The sequence below is a fragment of the Mya arenaria genome, chromosome 12, assembly GCF_026914265.1.
Source record: "Mya arenaria isolate MELC-2E11 chromosome 12, ASM2691426v1".
In the NCBI taxonomy this organism is placed as follows: Eukaryota; Metazoa; Mollusca; class Bivalvia; order Myida; family Myidae; genus Mya; species Mya arenaria.
The window spans coordinates 45,171,502-45,194,803 of NC_069133.1; the positions used below are offsets into that span (position 1 = coordinate 45,171,502).

Sequence of the window (23,302 nt, forward strand, 5' to 3'; positions counted from 1 at the left end):
ACATTTTAAGATGTGTTATAATAAGGGGATAAAAGGTTACTCGGTGGAGAAAAATTGATTGGATGTTGAATTTAAAATTAGCTGTCTTTAAATCTAAGAAGTAATTAAATTAAAACTGGAGATAATTGAAGTAACAATTTACAAATTTTAGGCCACTCCTTTTTTATGTTTTGGTTATCAAGAATTTTTGGAAAATATGTCCACCGGGTGGTGGGAAAAAAAGGGAAAAAAGTCACAAAACAAACTCTTAAAGGGTGAAAATCAGAGAACAACATTAAAAATTTATATCATTTACTTGACATTTTAAATTCTTAAACTGCTATTAATGCATGTTTTAATACACTTAAAGTTTCAAAGTTCTAATTAAACACACAGTTTTAATCTTACATACTGTGCATATAAAACATCAATGAAAATTGACCATAAAACATGTACACATGTATAAACTACATTTTTTATCAAAGATACATTGAATTTCACTCAGCAAGACATTTGTTTAGATTTAAGGGTATGCTAAAGCAAAAGTGAATGCAGAACACTTAAAAACTGACCAACTTTAAATTAAAAAACAAAGAGATGGCGCATTTTACGCAATAAAATACACAAAAATTGCACTGTATTAAAACAACACATTACATTTTCTAAACATTGTCTTAGTTATTTCAATATTGGAAAATGTCAATAAAGTGAAATAATAACCAATTTTGTAAACAAGAGGTAACATTTTATGAAGACATTTGAGCTTTTATATTGTGAAAACAATTCCTGAAAACTAAAAGCCAAACTAGACCTAGATTTGAGTTTTAACCCTTACCATGCGGGGTCCGAATATATATTCGGACCTAGTTGTGTGTAACCCGATCCATGCTTAGTCCGGATATTTTCGGACCGGGATATTTACAATGGGATGTTCACCAAATCCATTTCAAATTCAAATCTTGCAGCAAATTACCACATCAGTACATAAAAATCACATAGCAAAATAAGAAATCTAGCATGTGACTTAACTTTATGTACCAATTATAGTAAACTGACAGAGAAATCCATAATTATATATCGGATATTTTCATTTTCTCCCAACTCCGCCATTTTGTGTATATATGCGTTCACAGGGCATCTACATTTTGTATACTTCATGTTTGTTTATTTTTCATTTTAAAGAGTATTCCTTGATTACAACAACAAATCTCATGTATAGTAAAATATCAAGTTCATTACAAATTGAAATGGACTTATTCAAAATAGTTTTCCGTGTTGTTTTATCTAAATGTTTTGCACAGTTACAACTCCCAGCATCAGTAAATGTCATTGACACATGTGTTCAACTCGTTCATTGTTTTTACTCTACTATTATTCCAAACATGAATAAACATTTAATCTAGAATAAACACAAGCTTTACATTGACTCAATGACAAGTATTTCAAACCATTTTGTGATTTAAAATCCATAAACACCACCAACCGAACTTGAGATTAAATTGTGAAACTAGGTCACCGGTGTCAACTTAGAAATTTTACTTTCGATTTCACCACTCACACTTGTGCACTGTTATTTGATATTTAACTATAAAACGTGATAAAATGTTTTTCTTACACATAATTTATAGATATTTGTGTCTACTAATTCGATGGCAGCTGCTGACACTTTTATTTTTTATCTATAAACAACACTATTTTCATGACCTAAATTGGCGGGGAAAAACAGCAATCACGTGACAGTTACTGTTTGTGTCAGCTGTTACATTTGTCAATGCGTATAGCTATTGTTATTTTAACAACTCCTTCATATTTTAATTATTTTTTTCATACAAAGAATGATATGACTGCTATCGTTAATTCCATCATTGCCAACGGCGCTGCCATATCAGTTCACTGGCTCACATGCTATCACTATAAATTAGCGAATACGGCTACGGAACAACAAACTAGTCGAGATCTACTGCATTCGTACTTTTATCTGTTCTCTTTTTTTTTCGTTTCGCACCAAAATCAGTACGGTTGGGAATTTTTTTTTTTTTTAAATAGTGAAATTCATTTTTATTTTTTTTGTGCTTTTCGGAAAATTAGACCCGCCGGTTTTGTAAACCAATTTATATAAAAGTAGTGGCCTTAAATGTAAACCAATTAATCTCAAGGGGATATAAGTATATACTGATATCATAAAAACTACTGATGGTTTCAATCGCAGCAAAATCGGCCACACGCGCCGGTGATTGATAGGTGTCATTAGCTTTTTGGTCAGGGAGTGCAGACAGCGAGCAGACAGGGGTCAAGGCTAAGAAGTGGAGCATGCGATAATAAATAGTTATTACTTAAATGATTGGAATATTTCCTAAGAAGAAGGTAAGTGTATTTTTATGATTATTATAAGTGTTGAATATTTGATTTAATAATTTAATTTAATAATTTATTCGATAACATAGACATGCTCTTAAATTTGGGGTATTTTTACTTATAAAAAATAATGTAATATGTTAAAAGATCATTTTTGAAAATGTACAATAATTCACATGAAACAGCTTAAAAGAAAAAAGAAGTCTTGAGTTTTGAAGCAAATTAAAAGGTTGAGGAACATAACATAATCTTTAAAAGATAAAGACTCACAGTTCCATTTCGAGACAATAAAAGAAATATTTGCGTCAAGTACAGAAACAGGGAATTTTTATGCCACAAGAGGTAACAAAAACTACTTATGATTTTACTCTATCATATGCTACATGTACATTATATGTATTTTATTATATAATTAAATTATTATATGCAAATATATATGTGCAAACTAATTTTAAAAGAATAAGCAATAATAGTCATAGATGATAGAGTACTTTTTGGCAAGTTCTTCTGATTTCGATACTTGTGAAACAATATCACAGACACAAAACTAGCCATGAATTTAATACTAAACAGAGTAAAAAAAAGTAAAAAAATATTGCCACATTTCTAATATATTCTGATCTGAGAAAACCGACAGGGCTAGCTATAGGTACAGATAAAACATGTTGGAAATAAACATTTAAGTACAGACAAATCAAACATGTTAATTTTTTAAATTAGTTATATTTAGATAGATATACTGTTTACATCTATGTGAAAATCAGATACTAGCCAATATCACAATATATCACAAGAAGCAAATATAACAAGTAGGATTCAATCTTTATAATGCCATGATTAAAGTGTTACTCAATTTAAATGTCTTAAATGTAACTGAAATATAAAGCAACAACAACAACAAATGTTCAAGTTCTAAACTGGACTGTTTAATCTTCAGTGAGAAAAGTTTCAGAGATTAAAGGGACATGTAGGCACATAGCTGTAAGAGGTCAGCTACATGGGATGATATATGGTCTTGCTATAGACATGTATACATATGTGAGACGAGCCTACACTGATTCAAATATGATGTATATGTATTACAAACAAGGAAATGTGGATATAACATATATGTTAATCGTGCTGTACTGATTCAAGTATGATGTACCTATATTATAAACAAAGAACTATGGACTAAACAAGATAAAACATGTAATAAATAGATGATATATGATCTTGCTTTAAACATGTATATGTGAAACAAGCCTATACTGATCTAAATATGATGTACATGTATTACAAACAAGGAAATGTGGATTAAACATGTATATGCGAAACAAGCTGTGCTGATTTAGCTATTGTGTACGTAATTATAACACACTAGGGGATATATATATATATGTTATATATATATAGATATAGATAAAATAAGATAATACAATGACATGTATGTAAATGTGAGTGATTTTTTTAAGGATACTATTTATGAATTGTATTTATCTTAGGCAATGCACTGTAGATAAAATGTATGTCTCCATGTACGTGTATGTGAGTCAAGAGTACTTGTTTAAATTTGGTACATTTCTAACAAGTTGATGGAAATATAGATAAGGCAAAATTTACATGTTTGGGTAATTTAAGAAAATATAAGTATTTGTATGTCTAACAAGGGTAATGATTATGTATGGTATATCTTAGACAATGAAATATAGATAAGACAAGATCGTACATGTATCTATATGTGAATCAAGGGAACATATGATTCATGGTTTACAGTATCTTAGACAAGGAAATATAGATAATTCAAGATATATAAAAATAAATATTGCACATAGTCATGTACAGTATGTATATGTGCCTCAAGGGTTATGATTACATATGATATTTTTATGCCCCCCCCCCCTTCGAAGAAGAGGGGTATATTGCTTTGCACCTGTCGGTAGGTCGGTCGGTCGGTCCGTCGGTAGACAAAAGCTTATCCGAGTGATAACTCAACAATTCTTTGACGTATGTTCATCAAACTTGACATGAAGGTTGAGCCTGACCAGTTGATGACCTCTATCGATTAAAGGGCTCATCGGGTAAAAGGTCAAGGTCAAAGTGACCTTTATGGTAAATGGATTTTAAAGCTTGTCCAAGTGATAAATCAACAATGCCTAGACCTTTGGTCATCAAAGTTGACATGGAGGCTGGGTCTGATCAGTAGAGGACTCCTATTGATTTTGGGGGTTATCAAGCCAAAGGTCAAGGTCACATTGACCTTGAATGATAAAAGGTTGTCCGAGAGATAAATTGCCAATTTCTGGAATTTCTGGTCATCAAACTTGACTTGGACGTTGGACCTGACCAGTAGCAAAGAGCTTGTCTGTGTGATAACTTGACAATGTCTGCACTCATGGCCCTCAAACTTGACATTTAGGTTGGAGGTGACAAGTTGATGACCCCTATGGATTTTGAAGTCATAGTGTCAAAGGTCATGGTCACAGCTAATTTTCATCATTAAAATTTCGTCATATTTACTTATTCCCTGCCGCTAAGAGGATGTATTTTTTATGCAAATATTAGTCGTCATCTGAACATGATTAAAAACTGTACCTACTGTCCTTACCCTTTGAATGGTCATAATCTTAAAACTGCCTCAAAGGCGCCCAATGTCAATGACAAATCAGCTGTCATTTCGGTCCATGCATATTTCATTCAATTGTCCAAATAATCTTGACGACATAGTGCTTAGGGGTGCATAATGTTTGACAGACATCTCTTGTTAAACAATGAAATGAAAGTAAGCTAAACATGCATTTATATACATGTAAATCAAGGCAAATGCTTAAAAGAGCTTAATGGTCAATATAAGTTTTGTCCATTGAGACGGCAGTCTCATACAATTTTGACAATACATTTATTTCTGTAAATCAGTAAAAAATGAATTATCAAACCGTTATTTTTGTAAGCACATACTAACAATCTTTAACCATTATATAATAAAGTTTTCTTAAACAATAATTAGTCAAAACAACATGTTTGCTACCGAGCTTGTTTCTGTAGCTTTTCTTACTTTATAAGTATTTCTAAAAAAGGAATAAACATGAAATTTCACTTAATGAAAACAGGAGAAAAAATAGAGTTAATTATTTTGAAAACAACAGTGTGTACGAATTAAGATCAGACAAACACAGTTTTAATGCAATAAATGTGATAGTTACCGTCAAATCAAACGTATCGGCGATGACGGACATGTAATTTCTAGTGTTAGTGAAAATCTTCAATTATGATGTTGTAAAATAAATTTGTGTCATGGAAATGGAGATAAAGGATAGTATAGAAATCGATTTTATTGTAACCCTCCATCTCCATTTCCTACACATTATCTCTTGACATTGTTTTAAAAACAATACCATGTTTCATATTCTAAGCGAGATTTCTTCCTTCTTCTTTCTTTTCCTCCTGTTCTCAACTTTGCATTTTATTCGCTTCATGATAGTGTGTGGGTACATACCAGTGACATTTAATGTCGTCAATCTCAAGTTACCGGCGGTCATTTTGTTCTTGTTTCTTATTCACTCTATTTCATGAAAACATCTTGTAATATGACCCCGGCCGCCGGTTTGGCACAACTAAACGTCAGTGGAAGTTGGAAAAACAGTATCATGTTTATATTTTCAATTCCAATCCAGTGCGGCGTATTAGATATGATTTCTCTTAAATCATACCATGCTCCTCACAGCCCCGGTTCAATTTCATTTACATCAGAGTCAAGCTCTGAGTTATCCAAACTTCTCTTGCCACAACCTCATGTTTCATGCATCCATTACAATGTGCAAAGCCTACAAAGCAAATTATATATACTTTTCTCGAAACTGAGTGGGTTTGATATCATAATTTTTACTGAAACATGGCATGATATATCCTTCATTGGTTATCACACGGTTGAGAGACGCGATAGACAAGGAGACAGTCATGGTGGTGTTTGTGTTTTCGTCAAAGATTCTATTCATTTCTCGTGTCGTCCTGATTTAGAGCTACAATGTCTCGAATGCGTTGAGATTACACTAAAGTACCATAAAATGTTATTATTTGGTACATTTTACAGACCCCCTAACTCCTCCGCCTCATTTTGCGATTCTATAGAGGATTTTGTGGGACTTGCATTTGGTACAGAAATAAGTGATATAATCATCACTGGTGACTTTAACTACAACACCAGTAATATAAGTTACTCAAGACGTGTTCAAACTTTATGTTCATGACTCTCTTTCTGATTTGTATATCAATATATACACTTACAATATTTCCAATGCCATTTTGACGCAAGAAGATGTATCCCGACTAAAACAGTCGTTATTCGGCCAAATGACGTACCCTGGATGACTTTACATGTAAAAAATCGTACTCGCAAACGTAAACGATACTATAGTAAGGCTAAAGATACAAACTCAACCCAACTATGGGGTAAATTTTGTAAACTTCGGAGTGAAACAACTTTGGCTATTCGTGACGCAAAATAAACATAATATTCTAAACTCTCAGACAAAAATTGCTCTGGGTCTTCTCAGTCTAAAGGGTGGTGGACGGTTCTGAAGTGGTTTGTTAATCCTCAACCGAGGCCAATCATTAATGCAATCCAAGATCCCTCTGATGGCGAACTCTGCCTAGATGACGCTAGTAAAGCTGAAATTCTCAATACTCACTTTAAAAATCAATCATTATTAGGTGATAGCGGCCACATTGTTCCGCCAGCTAGTAATCATTACAGAAACCGCAAATTTGACAATGCTACCAAGTGATATCACTGACATTATATGACCACTGCCTTTAAAAAAAGCTTTAGGACCAGATGGCATAAGCAATCGAATCCTAAAAGAATGTTCTCACTCGTTAGCTCACCCGTTGTGTTTCCTATTTAATATGTCTCTTTCAATCGGTATATTTCCAAAACCGTGGAAAGATGCTAATGTGTGTGCAGTTTTCAAAAAGTGTGATTCCATTATTCCTGTTAACTATCGTCCTATCTCCCTATTTAATACAATGGAAAATGTGTTTGAAAGGGCCTGAAATGAACTTTCACAGAATGTGCGGGATTGCCGTTCAATTGCATCCTTTAAGTATGCACTTCGTAGTCGATTGCCAGTCTGCCCGTTTTAGTATTTTAACGGTAACCGCCGATTCCAAGCACTTCACACTCAAGTGCGTACTAGTTGCAGTGGTCTTTACTATCACCATTATTCTAAAACTATTATCAGCTCTCCTCTTTGCGAGTGTGTTGAAATTGAAAGTAGTACCCACTATTTTATGCATTGTCCTTTATATACCAACTCTCGACAAACTTTCTTTCGTGATATGTCAATTATCACAGAAATTAACATTGGTTTCATTCTCTATGGCAACCCAACCCTTAGCAATGAGAACAACTCCAAAATATTTGATACTGTTCGTAAATAAATAAAAGACTCGAAACGTTTCTGATCATTAACTGACTGGTAAAGTTTCCCCAATATGGTATGTCCCCAATTTCTATTCTTCCTAAATATCTGTCCACACCCTATTTATATATCCTTTATATAATTCGTGTTTGAACTATCGAACCTATATCTACGGAGAAAAATTCTATAAGCTATGCTTTCGTTCCAAGCCATTTCAATATTAAAGACAACTTGTGTGTGTGTGCATATTTTGTGTAGTTTGTTTGTATATGTTGAATAAAATATGTTTAAATTATAGTTATCTACAATAATGTAACAATTATATTTGCCTTATTGCAAAATCCTTTTCACTTTACACGAATAACTATAAAAAGTATAAGTACAACACTTGTTTCTAAGTTGTTTAAACTATAGTGTACATATAACATATTATGGGGGTTAAGTTGTAATGAATCAGAATAAGAAAGCCGTTTAAAGGCATATGATACCATTTCAAACTTAAATACAACATGCATTAATGCCCCTGTCGGTATTAATACTTAAAAGGTAGTAATACATCTACATAAGAATGGTATGGCTGTGTATGGGCAATCGATATTTTCTGAAAACGATTCACTGTTAACAAACACTTGTAACGGGAACAAAACGGGGCAAAGAAAGATACTGTTTGAAGTAGTATGGCATGTATATATGTGAAAAGGATAAACGAACTAAACAAACTATCTATTAGGTCAGTTTATTATTTTGTTTGTTATAAATGTATAATTATGCGACTCGTTATCAGAATCAAGAAAGTACAATGTTTAAAGTAATGTTAGTATATTGTTCAGAATCACGTTTCGCAATAACTATTAACTTATTGTATTAACAAACATTTTTTTCATTTTTATAACTATCTATTTTAAACTGAAATAGGTTTGTTAGTGTGCATCGTTATAAACTAGAACCATATCAACACAGATATCATCATAATTTTACAAGGGGATAGTAAAAAAAAAGTTGGTATTTACGTCGTTTACAGAGAGCATTTAAACACTATAGTAGGTGCTTCGCGACAGGTTTAAATCAAATTACACAATTTGCTTTTCAATGGTTTGTTTTTGTTGCGTTGTTGTAGACACAGTATGCGTTTGGATCGTCATTAGAAGATAGACATGAAGATGCACAAGTAATAAAAGACAAACAAGTAAAGAATGGCCGAGCAGACTCTGGAAGGATTGCAACCACAATGGAGAGATGGTCAAGGGATAAGTGCAACAGAGGAGGTCAGTTATTGTGTGTGTTGCAAACCACAGAAGCAAGTTTTCCTCTATATTTCTTTTGATTTCGTTTTTTTTGCAATAAATTTTGAGTAAAATATTATTTTGTGGATTTCAAAGTTAACACTGTACATTGAATTGTTGTTATAAAATTTGGAATTAGATTTTGAAGCGAGAAATCGATTTTGATGTGGATTTATTTTCTTATTTAAGAACCTTTTAAAACTGATTGTTCAAGAGATAAAAACTAAACGACATAACTAATTGATACATCCTGAAAATATAAAAGTAGCCAGAGGCAATGACAATACTCACGTGTATAGCAAGGCCTATAACTCTAACTTTAAAATGTGTTGAATATTGCACTCTTTCCGGTCAATTTTATTTGCAAAATATTGAACGTTGGCCATAACTCGAAAATAGTTCACGAAACCGTTCAAGGAATTCAAATGAAAGTCATTATTCACATGAATAGCAAGGCCCATAAGTCTGACTTATCCTTGTACAGTTAAGCCCCTTTTTTCGACAAAACGAGGAGATCATTTAGCCTTCGATACGCGGCGCTTTTTTTACTATTCAAAATAGAACCTGAATACTTTAAATGAAAATTGTAATAACATTTGAATGAAAAGAAAACAATCATCAAAACCATGGTTCTACGTTATTTAAAACAAACAGTAGTTGTTGTTATTGTAAGTGTACATGCAGTCAAGTTACCTACTGATAAGATCTAGACTCTATAATATCTTTATGTAGATGTATACATGCCAATGAACAGAAAACATGGACTAAACACATAAGCCAATTGGTAACAAGAAATAGTAAAGTGTTATGCATGTACATTCAGAAGTAAGTAAACGATAATCATACCAAGGTAATGGTATACGAGTACACGTTTGTGGATAATAAATATGCTTTATTGCATATGCAGGAAATTAAATCATGAAGATTAAAAGTATTCGTATTATCATAAGTCTTGTTATTCTGTATTAAAACGTAACATTTTATGCGGTTTGCATGTCGACTGATTGACACATAGTCTATAACATGAAATATTGTGCACACCTTTATGAACAAAACCTTACTACTTTGATTGATAATAGCTGTTTTGATTGTTTTGTTGATACGTTTGTCGATACGTTCAAGTGATATGTGTAACAAACAAATCAGATTTTACAACCACTATGAAGTTTTATCTAACAAAAAATAGACCTAATGTGTAACACATTTGTTAAGATTTTGAATTTTAGTCATTTAGTCATCGTTAAAATTCTGATTTTATATTAAAGAACTTTTTATCCCTAAATTCTAATGCTCATTTGGGCAACCATTTGAATATTTGTTAAAAATCAATACATCCGTACACAGAGGAAGAAGAGTGCTTCTGCAAGATAAAAATATATACAGGCAAACCTCCTTGAAGTTTTTTGTTTTGGTTCGTTTTTGCAGTACCTGCATTTTACTCTTTTAAAAGATACTTAATTGGTTTTGTTTTCAAAACTAATGTCTGTGTCTGTATTTATACGCTCGAACATCTTAAACCAACTATTACAAATAGTATCAGTTTTATTAAAAGGTGTACTACTTTCACGTATAACAACGATAATATCCGTACAAGTCAATTAATCAATTACGTGCAACCTTATTGTTTTAAAATAATATATTTTTAGACAAACGAGGAGGCGATACAGGACTACGGGCATGACCAGGGCAGGAACTCGTTTGAACCGGTGGCCCAGACCTTGGAGAACGAAGAAAGTAAGAGTAGTGCATTGTTTATGAAGTTACCTGATAATAGAGAATATTTTGAGTAATCCAATACGATATCATGATTATAGGAAGAAAGTAGCAGTCAACTTTTTCTTGATTATAGGAATAAAGCAGGAGTAATGTAATGCAACCACAAACCAATAAAATTATATTATCATAGAAGAAAATGAGCGTTATGCAATAACATTCATTATTATAGACGAATGATTTATGCAATGAAATAATATGAATATAGAACGAACGTATAAATGATGCAATGAAATCAACAAATTATAGGAAAAGGTAACAGTAATGCAGTGAATTTCTTTGATAACAGAAGAAAGTAAGGTAAATTTAAGAACATTCAATGATTATAGACAAAAAAGGTAGGAGAGTTGCAATGACATTCCGTAATAATTGGAAGACAGAGTAATGCAATAACATTATCATAGTAAGCAAGTAAGAGAGATGTAGCGAAGAGTTGTCATTATAGTTAGAAAGTAAGAGTAATGCAACGAAACGCCATGGTCATAGCACGAAATGTAATGAAATTCAAATATTATGTAGAATTCAATGATAAGAGTGTACCCCCCCCCCCCCCTCCCCACACCGGTTGTGAACTGAATACAACGCACTGACGACTCTGCAGAGCAAACATTGTAGAAGCATGTATGAGGAACATGCGAGAGTCTACTTAACAACATTGTGTTTGATCCTTGTGAACAGTTGAGTTGTATTTTTTTCTGTTTATCGACAAACTGAGCAAGCAATGCAATATGGACCTTTATACCTCATAACATTTACTGACAATGACACAATCAACTTTCTCTTTTTACCTTCAGATTGAAACTAGTTTATCAGATTCTAGTTCTTGATGAAGTGGTGGAATTGAAAATTCTCATACCGTCAAAGTTTTAGAAATATCTTTGAAAATTCAAATATTTATCGATGAGAAATATTAAAAGGTTGCTTTAAGTAGGCAAGATATGGAACTTGTTCGCATACTTTTATTTTTAGACGTATTGATTTAAATGCATTATTTTGTGTAAATCATTTGACTTTAATGATCATAACATAACAAATGTAGCGCTATGTGATTTGCTTAGGATAAAAAAGTCAGTCTTAATAAATGTTTTTTTTTTTAATTAATAGCTACCTGGTAACGAATTCCAAAGCTAAAAAAGCGCCAAAATACTGCTTGTATTTATAACTGTACACAAAACATTGGCTTTTTCACTTCGATCATTTAAGTCAAATGAGTCAAACATAATAATGCATTAGAATCAATACGTGTCTTTTGTGAATCTATTGAGACATTAAACCTTTAAAATGGGACAGTATAAGTGTCGCTATATACATATCTAATATCGTCTTACAAGTATAATAGAAGAATCTTAAATATTAATGTTATCAAATGAATATCGATCCACTGTACTAGCACATATTATACGTAGGCTCAAATTTAATAAATGGTATACCGTATCGGCACGATCAGGACAAAATAATACATGGGGAAAAGGCCGAATGTTCTTTCGTTTTCAATTGGCAGGTATTCGGAGCAACGCTGTTTTGGATGAGTCAGGCTTCGTTGACTTATTACACAACATGAACGTTAGCTTTGACATTGGCGTCGCACCTGACAAAGAACAAAAGGAGAAGAGACATCATCGACCACATTTTGAACAGTATAACGACAAGAGGCGGCATTTCATCTTAAAATCGAAACCAAAACATTTTCGATTAAGTGTTTCAGGTAGTGTCAATCTTATTGTATCTTCGTCGGAGAACGCTTTTGTAAATTCATGAATAATCGTTCAGAGGTTTTAATCATTTGTAAAGTTCTAAGTCAATACATTTTGCATCCCTGGGTCGTAGGGTTATCATGTCGACAAAAACATTTTTGATCCATATAGATTGTCATGAACAGAGTATAATATCTTTGTATGACAATTATGAAGAAAATGAAACAGACTTGATAAACTCCGTTACCGGGCAGTGGCTTTAATAACCCTGCCAGTTACTGAGACCATAAACAGTTACCAACTCTAATACAAATACAAATACTAGATAACGACAGTTATAATTAAACTTCAACATAAAACTTGCAAATCAGTAAGATTACATTAAACATCTTAATTCATTTCCTCACCTAAGTCGATTTTATTGTCAAATTAAAAGAAGTCCTTGAGTTCCCTATCATAATAGGTATAAAGTCAATGAAAAAAAGCATTTCAGAAATCGGTTATATTTAGGGGAAGTAACTCAAGTTAGGAGATGCCTTGAGATATTTTATAAATACCGGTCCAGGCCTGCTACAACAGGAGCGCTTCTTACTTACCCTTCAATGTAAACTGCAGGAACAAGCTCAATTGCAAACATGCACGAGGATCAAAGGCTTACGGACAATCATCAATGGAAACGATATAAAGCTGTAGTCAATACATAATGTTAGTTCATAAGTCGACACTTATTTAAAGATGAAAAACATAGATGGAAATTGCCAGTAATTCGATGACTCAAGTACAAGGTACATGTACATGCCTCTTCTGGGCACCTATTTTTAGTTTTCCGAGTACTCAAGTACCGATTTTACTACTCGTTGCGATCCCTTTTTAAAATTATTTGGGTTGCCGCTGTGGAGAGGTCTCGTCTGAACCTCCTTTTCGAAAAACTTTGAGGCACTTAACTGTTGTACAAAAAGTAAGTTTGAACATTCCCTTTTTGTCAGACCGGTCGGCAATATCAAAGGAGGAAACCTCTGGAACCACGACAAAGTTTGTCCCAGTTATTAAATTATACCCGTCAGTGAAGAATGGGGTGCTTCAAAATGAAAACGTATCGTATCATTGCATTACAATGATGGAAAAATATAAAGAGTTCTCCCTAGAGGTATGTATAAAACATATATATTTTAGCTAATCGTAGCTTATGAGCTTATAAAATGTTGTTAACACCCAACCCCCACCCCACCCCTACACTTCGAATAAGCGGCGGGTATTTTGCTTTGCACATGTGGATCCGTCTGATACCTAGAAAACGCCGCTCGGGACTACGGTCGTAAAATTCGACAGAGTAGTGTGGTTGATCATGCCCTTCAGATGACCGAACTGATTTAGAGGTCAGTATGTGAAAGATAACGTTCGCAGTGAACTTGAACATAAAACACTACATTACAAGAATATGCTATTGTCTACAGTCCTCAAACATGTGGTTGGTCATGACAAGCAGATGGACCCTATAAGTTTGAGGTCAGTAGATCAAATGTCACGGTCGCAGTGACCATGAACACAAAAAGCGTGTCCGATGAAATTTAGAGTATCCTTTGCCCTAAGATCCTCAAACGTGGTAGAGACGTTTAACAGACGTTGTTCATGATAAGCAGGTGACCCTAAGTGCTATTCCGATCAGTAGGTCAATGGTCATGGCCATGGTGACCCTGAACACTAAAGTTTTTCCGGTTGATAACTAGAGTAAGCTTGAAACCAAGGTCCTCGAAGATTGGTCATGACCAGAAGTTGACCCTAATTGATTGTGGGAAAAGAAGAATATGACACTAAACTAAACACTCAACAAATGCAAAGAGTACACTCTGACCTACTTTCCTCAAACTTGTTAAAAATTGGTTGCCACTTCAGTTGTCCTTGAAGCAGCTATCTGTGTATATGTATAACTTGCATTGCCTATATTCTCAACTTCACTACTGTCAACAGGACGCATACATCTTTTATTGGAGCCTATAACTCATCAACTCCTATAACAACATAAATAACTGGTCAATACCTGAACCTACTATTCTTAAACCTCCAGGGACGTTATAAAATTACACCACATACTGCAATGCGAAGAGACATATTAGCTGCCATTGGAGGTGCATGTATGTTTTTATGCTCAAATAATGGCTGTCTGTCCGACAAGGCTCAGTCACGTGACTCTGACAGCTTTTTCATTTGTTTTTGCTGATATGGAGTTATGGTTTCATAGATAAAACTTATATAAGAGTTGACTATTTTTAGAGAAAATTTAATAAGAGATTAAAAAAAGAAACAGCTCTGCAATGGTTTGCTGCTCACATTGCCACAAAAGTTAGCTTTTGAGAGCGTAAACATACCAATCTTGTATCTGGCAGGTGTTGGTTGATGTGTCTTTAGTTGTATATACATAAATGTTTTTGTTACAGGAATTGCGAGACGAAGATTACTTGTTTAACAGAGGGAAACTAAAGCCGCCGAAGGAAAGAGAAGGACGTGAGTTTTGTCAATCTTAACCTAATTTCATAGAGACATATAATAAAATATTTCAAATGTTCATTAAAGGGACTCGTTTCCGTTTAAAAGGGTCGGACATGGATACATGGAAGTTCATGTGAAATGTGAAAAAAATGGTTGTATCAATAAAGAAGTTAAAATAAGCCTGATCGTTTAAATTAAATGTACGTACTTATATAGCAAAAATCATTTATTGCTTTGAGGAAATTGTAAATGTACCTTTTATTGATTCTAGAATGTATTTAAATAATTATAATGTCCATGATATTATATTTTATGCTTGATCCGGCAACATTACAAGTTAACATGTGTATTAAAAATATTGAACAAGGTTTAAGAACGCAGAGAGATATTGATATATTATGGATGGTGTGATATTGTTAAATCAAACATATATAATACAATTCGCTACAGAGTCATAAACGGTGGTTCTAGTAAGAGACGGTTTAAAAGTAAGCCTTGATGGAGTGACGAGTTAAATAATATGTGTTCTAATAATAACTAAGGCTGAGAGAAGATGGATTAAGGGTTAAAGTAAAGCAGCAAAAATAGTTTTAAGCATTTGTATGTACTATTAAGAAAGCAGTTATGATAGAGCTATGCAACGATATAAACGTCTGTATTAGTATGAGGTTCAAACAAATTTAGTGAATGAATTGAATGCAAATGATGAACTCATTCTGGTAAATTTTGCATTGTAAATGAGCGTAGGAAGCCAAACCCAATACAGGTTGTATTAGAAGATAGTTTTTAAAATATAATATGACTTTTCTTTCTAAGTGGAAGTATGACTAATTACTATTGCTATTATTACTGATTATCTTAATAGTTGCATAGAGATTTCTTCCCTAATTGTATTATATAACATCTACATTAATTATTTAGCTCTACTTATAAAGAGCTGCAATAAAGATGTGTATATTGAGGGAGACCTTTTACTGTATGCTGATTATTCAGTTTGAAAAGCGGAAACTGAGGAAGATTTACAATACATGTTGCATTTATTGTGCAATACGTGTCGTACAAATAGAACGGTTGTAAATATTGATAAAATAAAATAGGTGTATTTTAGAATACCATCAATACCAAAATGTAGCTCAAAGTATACGTTTACGTAACGATTCTCAAGCAAATGTTGTAATTCAATATATGTATATAGGACACTTAAATAAACTAAACATTTAGGTTAACAAAACTCATTGCAAAAAAATAACAGATTTTGGTGATTACACTTCAATGTGTAAAAGAAGTTGTATTATACTTATGTTTTACCTGACATTTTCGTTTGAGCGTCGGTTTTTATCATATATTTGTATTAACGCATTCCATAATAGAGCAATGAGGTGTATTTCCCATGAAACTGGTGAATACACGCTACATGTAGCTGTAACTATCCATTGTGAGACTGGCTCGATATCATTTATAGTTGATCAATGGAAATCTGTATGCAATCACTTCAAAAGGTGTTTGAGTATGAATCTAAATATAATTAATAAGAAACTCTTTAACTTGGCACTAGATAGCAAGTCCACAAATTGTAAAAACTGGTGCTAATATGTGCAAAACAAACTATTGTGTTTAACTCTGACTATGAATATAAGCAATCACATGCCACCGTAAAATATTCAGGATGATGTAACTAACGCTCTGGATGGTTCTCAAATAAATCAGTAGAAAACGGTCTTAAATAGGGACCGCAGTGATAGTGGGAAAGGGCGCAATAGGTAACGATCATACGGGCTTTTAACAAAAGCTATGAAGTGGAAATACATTGATCTCTACACCGCTAATTTTGCATATGTTTGCTATGGCCAAATTTAGATGCGGAGTTTCACCATTACGTACGGAAACTATGTAAATCTGAGCCTTTGCCGAAACAAAGAAGAATTTGTCCGCTTTGTTAAGGTACAGTGGAAACAGACTCCAGAGGTTATTTTACATAATTTATCCTGTTTATGATAGTATACGAAAACCATTATGTGATCATGCTCAACGTATATTTGCTTCATTTTAATGGTATGCAAGATATGTCTATTTGAGTTTTATTTTGTTCACCCAGCAACCAATGTAATAAGATTTACACCATGCACATACAAAAACCTGCTATGAACTACTTAAATGCAGAAATAGTGTTCTATTTAGTGAAAGGTAATAGGTACGTGTTACACTCAACTTTAAGATAAGCCTTTTTAGATAATAATTAGTTTGCTCTTATTTAATGTTTCAGTCTTTTAAATTTTATCTACATCAAAAAAAAATATCAGCACTTTTTTGTAAGTCATTTGTAAATGTAAACATTATGGTCTTACATTAAAAAAATATTGCTTCTAACAAATTAGTAACTGTTTCATTTATTTAGTGTTTGAACATATATAAATGTGAATTTATGATAATAGGCAATAATAATAGTATAGCTTATCCGTCACTCATGATTCTTAAATAGAATGGTTGTGTACATATAAATTTGTTAAAACATGACCTGTAGCTACATTTTTGAGATATAAACATTTATATATATGTGCATAACTTCATTCCAGGAAAAATCGATTTGCTTACCTTTCAGACATAACAATGAGACGTTTCTCAGAAATAAAATTTAATCCACAATTCAGCCTGGACACTACAGTTAAAAATGGAAAAACACATACCGTCGACGCACTACCTTACTGTGTCGTCGCCATGGCGAAGTACACTAACACAAGTTTAGGGGTAACACATTTATAACTTGATTAAAGATACATGTATATCAACAATTATTGCAATTTATTTTGACGAACATTTTGTTTTTTTCAAAATATGCAAGAATATTCTTAGTTATTTAAAAAGTATTCCGTTGATTACTAATACTTACATATCGACACCGCTTAATTGTTTTAGATTAAAGTTTCCTAGGCCCAAACGAGCGGATGATAAATGCAAGTTACACTAACGCTATGTTTGTTTATTTGAGTAATCAAAGTCACAAGAAAATGTGTTTAAATGCAATTAGTCACATGAAATAGAAATTACTGCAATACCCTGTCAAATCCAGATATTAAAAGACTTAAAAAGGCGGACAGAGAAGCAAGAGATCCTGGTGTGTTACGCTAGCTCTTTGCGAAGAGGCCTCTTGGTTCTTAAGCTTGCTTGGTGTATAACACCGATACACGACATATAACTTTCCTTGGCTTAACCATTACCAAATACTAGCCGTTTAATGCCGAGCACTGGGAAACTGAGCTACTGGTTCTATATTCTAACGTTTTTTTTTTGGTTTCGGCGCGGCCAGGGTTTAAACCTCCGACCCTCCGCACCCCAAGCGAACGCTTTGCCATTGGGCTAACGGGTAGGAATTCACTGACGCAGTAGGATAGGTCTTTGCTTTTTAGACGATATATAATTTTGTGATAGTTCAGTTAATATCATGCATTTGTAGGGAATGTTCGTGTAATTTTGAAACATCACAATTCAGGAGCCGAAAGTCAAAGATTATGAGCGATGGCTACGTCAACCCTATAACGCCTCTTTTAACGCCTTTCTTTCACAAGGTAACATTTTGAAATTGATATTCGTACGTCTTTTTTGATCCCCCATCAACTTATTAAAAAATACGGGGTATGTAGTGACATCAACGAAACACATTAATTTGTATTCAATCTTAACACATTTTAAATAGAAAAAAATACAGACATTCTACCGAAACTAAACTCGTTCGAGACTTTGAGCCCATGTGCAAGCAATTTGCTTTTTAAGTCAAATAGCTTACCTTATTTTAGAAGAGGAGGTAAGGCGACGAACTGGTATGGAAACCGACCCAGAATTTTTGTCGGAGACGACTACAACAGTGGCAGCATCGATGATACATCATGGAAATACACAGCAACGTGGTGTTTATTAATATTTGCTTATCCTTTTACAAGTATTGATACTGTTAAGTAGTAGAGGTTGCGACACATAATGCGTATGGCTACATGTACGTGTGTAAACTCATTTTTGTGCACTGCGTCAGGCTGGTATATGTACATTGTACAAGTGTAGTATATCATGCATAAATAAAAACAAAACAATGCCACCAAATACAAGTTTAATGATAAGTTTCATGATGCATTTTAAACTAAACTGCAATTTTTACCTGTACGTGCAGCTACTTGGAAGCGTACAAGTACAGTCGTGATAAGAATCAAATTATCATCTGGCTTGCATTTTAATTCTTTACTAAGTAGCGCGTCACTTTTTTGTATACGTCATATATTTCATAAAACTGTACCATTTAACCGCATGAAAAATGAAAAAAAATGTTTACACTAAAATTTAACGATGAAGTGGAATACATGCAATGCAGTTGATGTACTGAAAGGTGATTAATTGAACGCACACGATACTACAAAATATATGAAGATATAATTTTAAGACTGTATCAACAGTGCCAATGCCGCCTAAGGACCAGCTTTAAGCTGGTAGTTGTTTTCTATGTACAATGAATAAATAATGAATGTTTTTTCTGTAGATGGCGCGGAAACCATTTGCACAAAATATCTTGAAGATCGCTGTAAGGACCCAACCTGCCAATTTCTTCATCCGGATCAGAAATTGCCGTATATGTGGCAAATAAATTTGGCAGATAAAAGTTGGGCTAGTTTGCCCATGAATGTGAAAATCGAGGACAAATTTTGTGCCAGTGCAGATAGAACGGAAATATATAATATCGTGAGTAGAACGTTTTCATATTCTGCATCCCTACTTTGTATTTCATTCAAGTACAATTTAAAATTTTGCTAATGAAATTAAACAAGTAAATTCGAGTACAAATCATATTTAGGCTAATGAAGTTAAGTAAGTAAATTCAAGCACAATTCATTTTTGCTTATGTAATTATGTGCACAGTGCAAAAGTGGATGGGGAAGGTCAAAAATAAGAATGTTTCAAAAAGTCATGTTTTGTTTCTGTTTTGAGGAACGATCTTTATTGGAGAATAAAACATGCATTCTTGGTGACATGTTTTGATGTGTAAGGAGTTGAACAAATTTTACCACATTTTGGATAAAAAAGCATCCACACTCTTTCGGAAAAGTCGGTTGACATTATTACTTTGATTTTGTGTCAAAAGCCCCTCAACGACCTAATCATCAATGTCCGGAGAGTTCTTGATGATGTCTTTTCAAATAAGAAAGTTATTTAAAAGTAATGAAAAATAGTGGATGAAATTCATTTCCGGGTAATAAAAATGCAAAATAAAAAAATAGCTGCTAAATATTGATATTTATATGAAAAACTACAGAAACAAACTCAGTAGCCAAACGTTTAAAATAAACCCCGTTTAATGGCATAGGGTAAACGCCAAAGACATAGAACACACACAAAAAATAATAATCACGAACAAGAAACATGGAACAACAGCACAAAACTCAAACAACACAGTGCTTATATACTTTATTGAATCTTAAAACTAAATAAAAAAAAATTATAAACAATTTAAATTTTGGTCCTTCAAATGACGTTTGCATTGTGACCAATAAACAATAACAGTTGACGCATTTGTTGTTGTTTTTATTTTTATCCATTAGTTTTATATTTAATTAAACAATTGATATTATTTGAGATTAAATATCCAAAGAGGAAAGTCCAAGAAACAAAAAGGCAAACACAAAATTTTGGTTAACATATTGTTAATCATCCCTAACAGGTTTAAAATAAAGTATGATATATGGCCCCGTTTCTTTTCTAATCGTCGTAAGGTACTCGATGTACAAATAAGCCTGGCATTTTATGAGACGTGGAGTTAATGATAAATTCTGATGCCAGGTGACCCCATATATTTTAGCTTTCGTATGAAAGGATATTGGTTGCTGTTATCTGTTTAGAATAAATCTTTGAAAATACATGAAAAACACGGTATTGCAGTTTGTATTTTTGTTTTATTTCAACTGAAATTTGACAATAAGCGACCTTTTTTGTGATCATACGGGATCATGCCCTTTTGTAATGCTTGTACCGCTGAAGTTCAACACATTCTCTCTTTACATTTTAAACCCTTTCAAATGATACCAACATACTATAGGGTCACAAGGCATCATAATTTCAAATCATTTTGCATCAGATACCTTTAAACCTAAATAACAGGATAAAGCTAAGCTTTCTCTTATTGTTTTAGTGCAATTTGTAAAAATCCTACTTTTGTAAGATTCAGGACATTATACGGAAAAAAATCGTTATAATGATCACAATTTACACATTTTTTAATTCAAAAATTCAAGATTAAGTAACAAATTTATCTAAATTAAATAAGCTACTAATTGGGGCCAATTTTACAAAAAGGTTACATTCTATTATTTCATTAGGTCGAACTACTTACATCAAATGTACTTTACACAAATACAAAATGTGTAGTTTCACGAAAGTCAAATTGATAAAAAAATATGAGAATTAAGAATATTCACATGTTATGCCGGAGCAAACATTGTGAGCTTAGCAGGAGTTTAAATCTTTAGAAACTCAATATTTTTCTTCAAATTTGACTTTGGCAATTTCAGGAGAACGACATAATTTCAGAAGGCTTATAATGTATACAGGCACATATGATAGACAAGTTCAACCAATTTACGCTTTTTTCAGTATGTATTGAACAAGGAAGTAGTGTTCCAGATTCAATTCAAGGCGAACCTCTATGCCGTTCAGGGTGGGTCTAACCAGCCGGTGGCTGTTCGTCGTTTGTCAACACCAGCTTACACACTTAAAAAGGACGTTTGGGAAGCTCCAAACACATTTGCTACACAATGGAGATGGTTTTGGCAGGACGACGAGGACGGCTGGAATAAGTTTACGCCGGTAGGTTTTACAGAAGATGCATTTTAATATAATCGGTTGACGAAGGAAGTCATTTCGGCCTCGCTGTTAAGTCAGTTTTTTTGTAAAGCGACATGTTTTTAAATTAGTGTTGGTTTTTCGCGAATATCCAACTACCGACCTGGACAAAGATTGGGATTTAGATTGTTTATATTTATATGTTATAAAGGATACCATATGAAGAAATCACTCTCTCAATTAAGGCGTATGCAAAAACATATATGTATCTTCCTGACAAACACTGTTTCAATTAATTTTTGTTCGTGTATTTTGTAGTTGGTTATTCGAACATTTCCAGTTTGATATTCACGAATAACCAACTGGAAATGTTCAATAAACCAAATGGCAAATGAACGAAAATCAGGTCGTGTATTAGAGATTATGTATCGTGATAAAAAGAAAAAATACGTGATATTTGTTTCATTTACAAATTTTGACTTAAGAATAAAGTATAACCTAAATCCCCAACGATTCACTTGGTAATAGTCGAATAACCAGCTGGAGAATGCACGAAAAATAGTGATATAATCCTAGTTTGTTACAAAGATTCATATATGTATATGCATAAAAATACATTTAACGTGTACTTCTTCACGTGTGTATTATATAAATAGACATAAAATAATTCATCGTAGAAATATATATATATCAACTTTGGGGAATGAATGATCCTATTGTTCATGTTTGATGAATTTAAAATTTAGTTGCACACAAATCTTTGCAGGACTCGTTACAGCAGACGTTAGAGATAAGATATCGAACCCAAAAAACTGAACAAAATGAACAACGATACTATAGCTTCTTTCTTGAAGATGGGACCTACTTATATGATGTGGACTTGCAGCAGATGACACAGACAAATATTGTCACTAGCAAGACACGCGAACTTCGAAGACGTCCTTTGCTCGTTATGCCAAACGACATTATCTATCAAAAGGGGTATGTTTTGTTGATCAAAAGTTTGAAACGTAATATTTTATTTTAGCGTGTTCTTTGTTGAACACATTTTAGCTATTGTTACTCATAACTTATTCAGAGTTTATGAGTTCTATTTTTGCTTGCTTATTAGTTTGTTTTATTTCAATAACAATATATTTTCCAAATATATGAAGTTCTTTGTAGTATTTCCCATCACTGTGCATATGGTCGTAAAAAAGCAAATACGCAAATAAGACACTTGTGCTAAAGAATTGTTGTTGTTGTTTTTTTTAATTCATGGACTTTTTTGTAAACATAGTGATCATACCTTAGCCACTTTCACTACTTGAACCCTAATCATGCTAATTTCAGACCTTAGGGTTAGCATGGTTATTTCCGACATGAGCCACGTCCACTACTTGATCCCCTAACATGCTTATTTCAGACCTAAGCCATACCTACTACTTGATCCCCTAAGCAATAAAATATTATGTTATATTAATCATGCTTATTTCTGACCTAAGCCACTTTCGCTAACAGATCCCCTAATGATGCT

The 23,302-nt window shown here is 33.1% G+C and overlaps 1 protein-coding gene across 1 annotated transcript in view; it reads left to right on the top strand.

Moving 5' to 3' along the window:
• The window catches only part of LOC128210393 (protein mono-ADP-ribosyltransferase PARP12-like), a 69,755-nt gene that overhangs the window by 44,334 nt on the left and 2,119 nt on the right, over nucleotides 1-23,302 (top strand). The window contains exon 12 of the mRNA XM_052914735.1: nucleotides 22,553-22,767. Coding sequence (XP_052770695.1) covers nucleotides 22,553-22,767 — 215 coding nt within the window. The remainder of the gene's footprint in view (nucleotides 1-22,552; nucleotides 22,768-23,302) is intronic.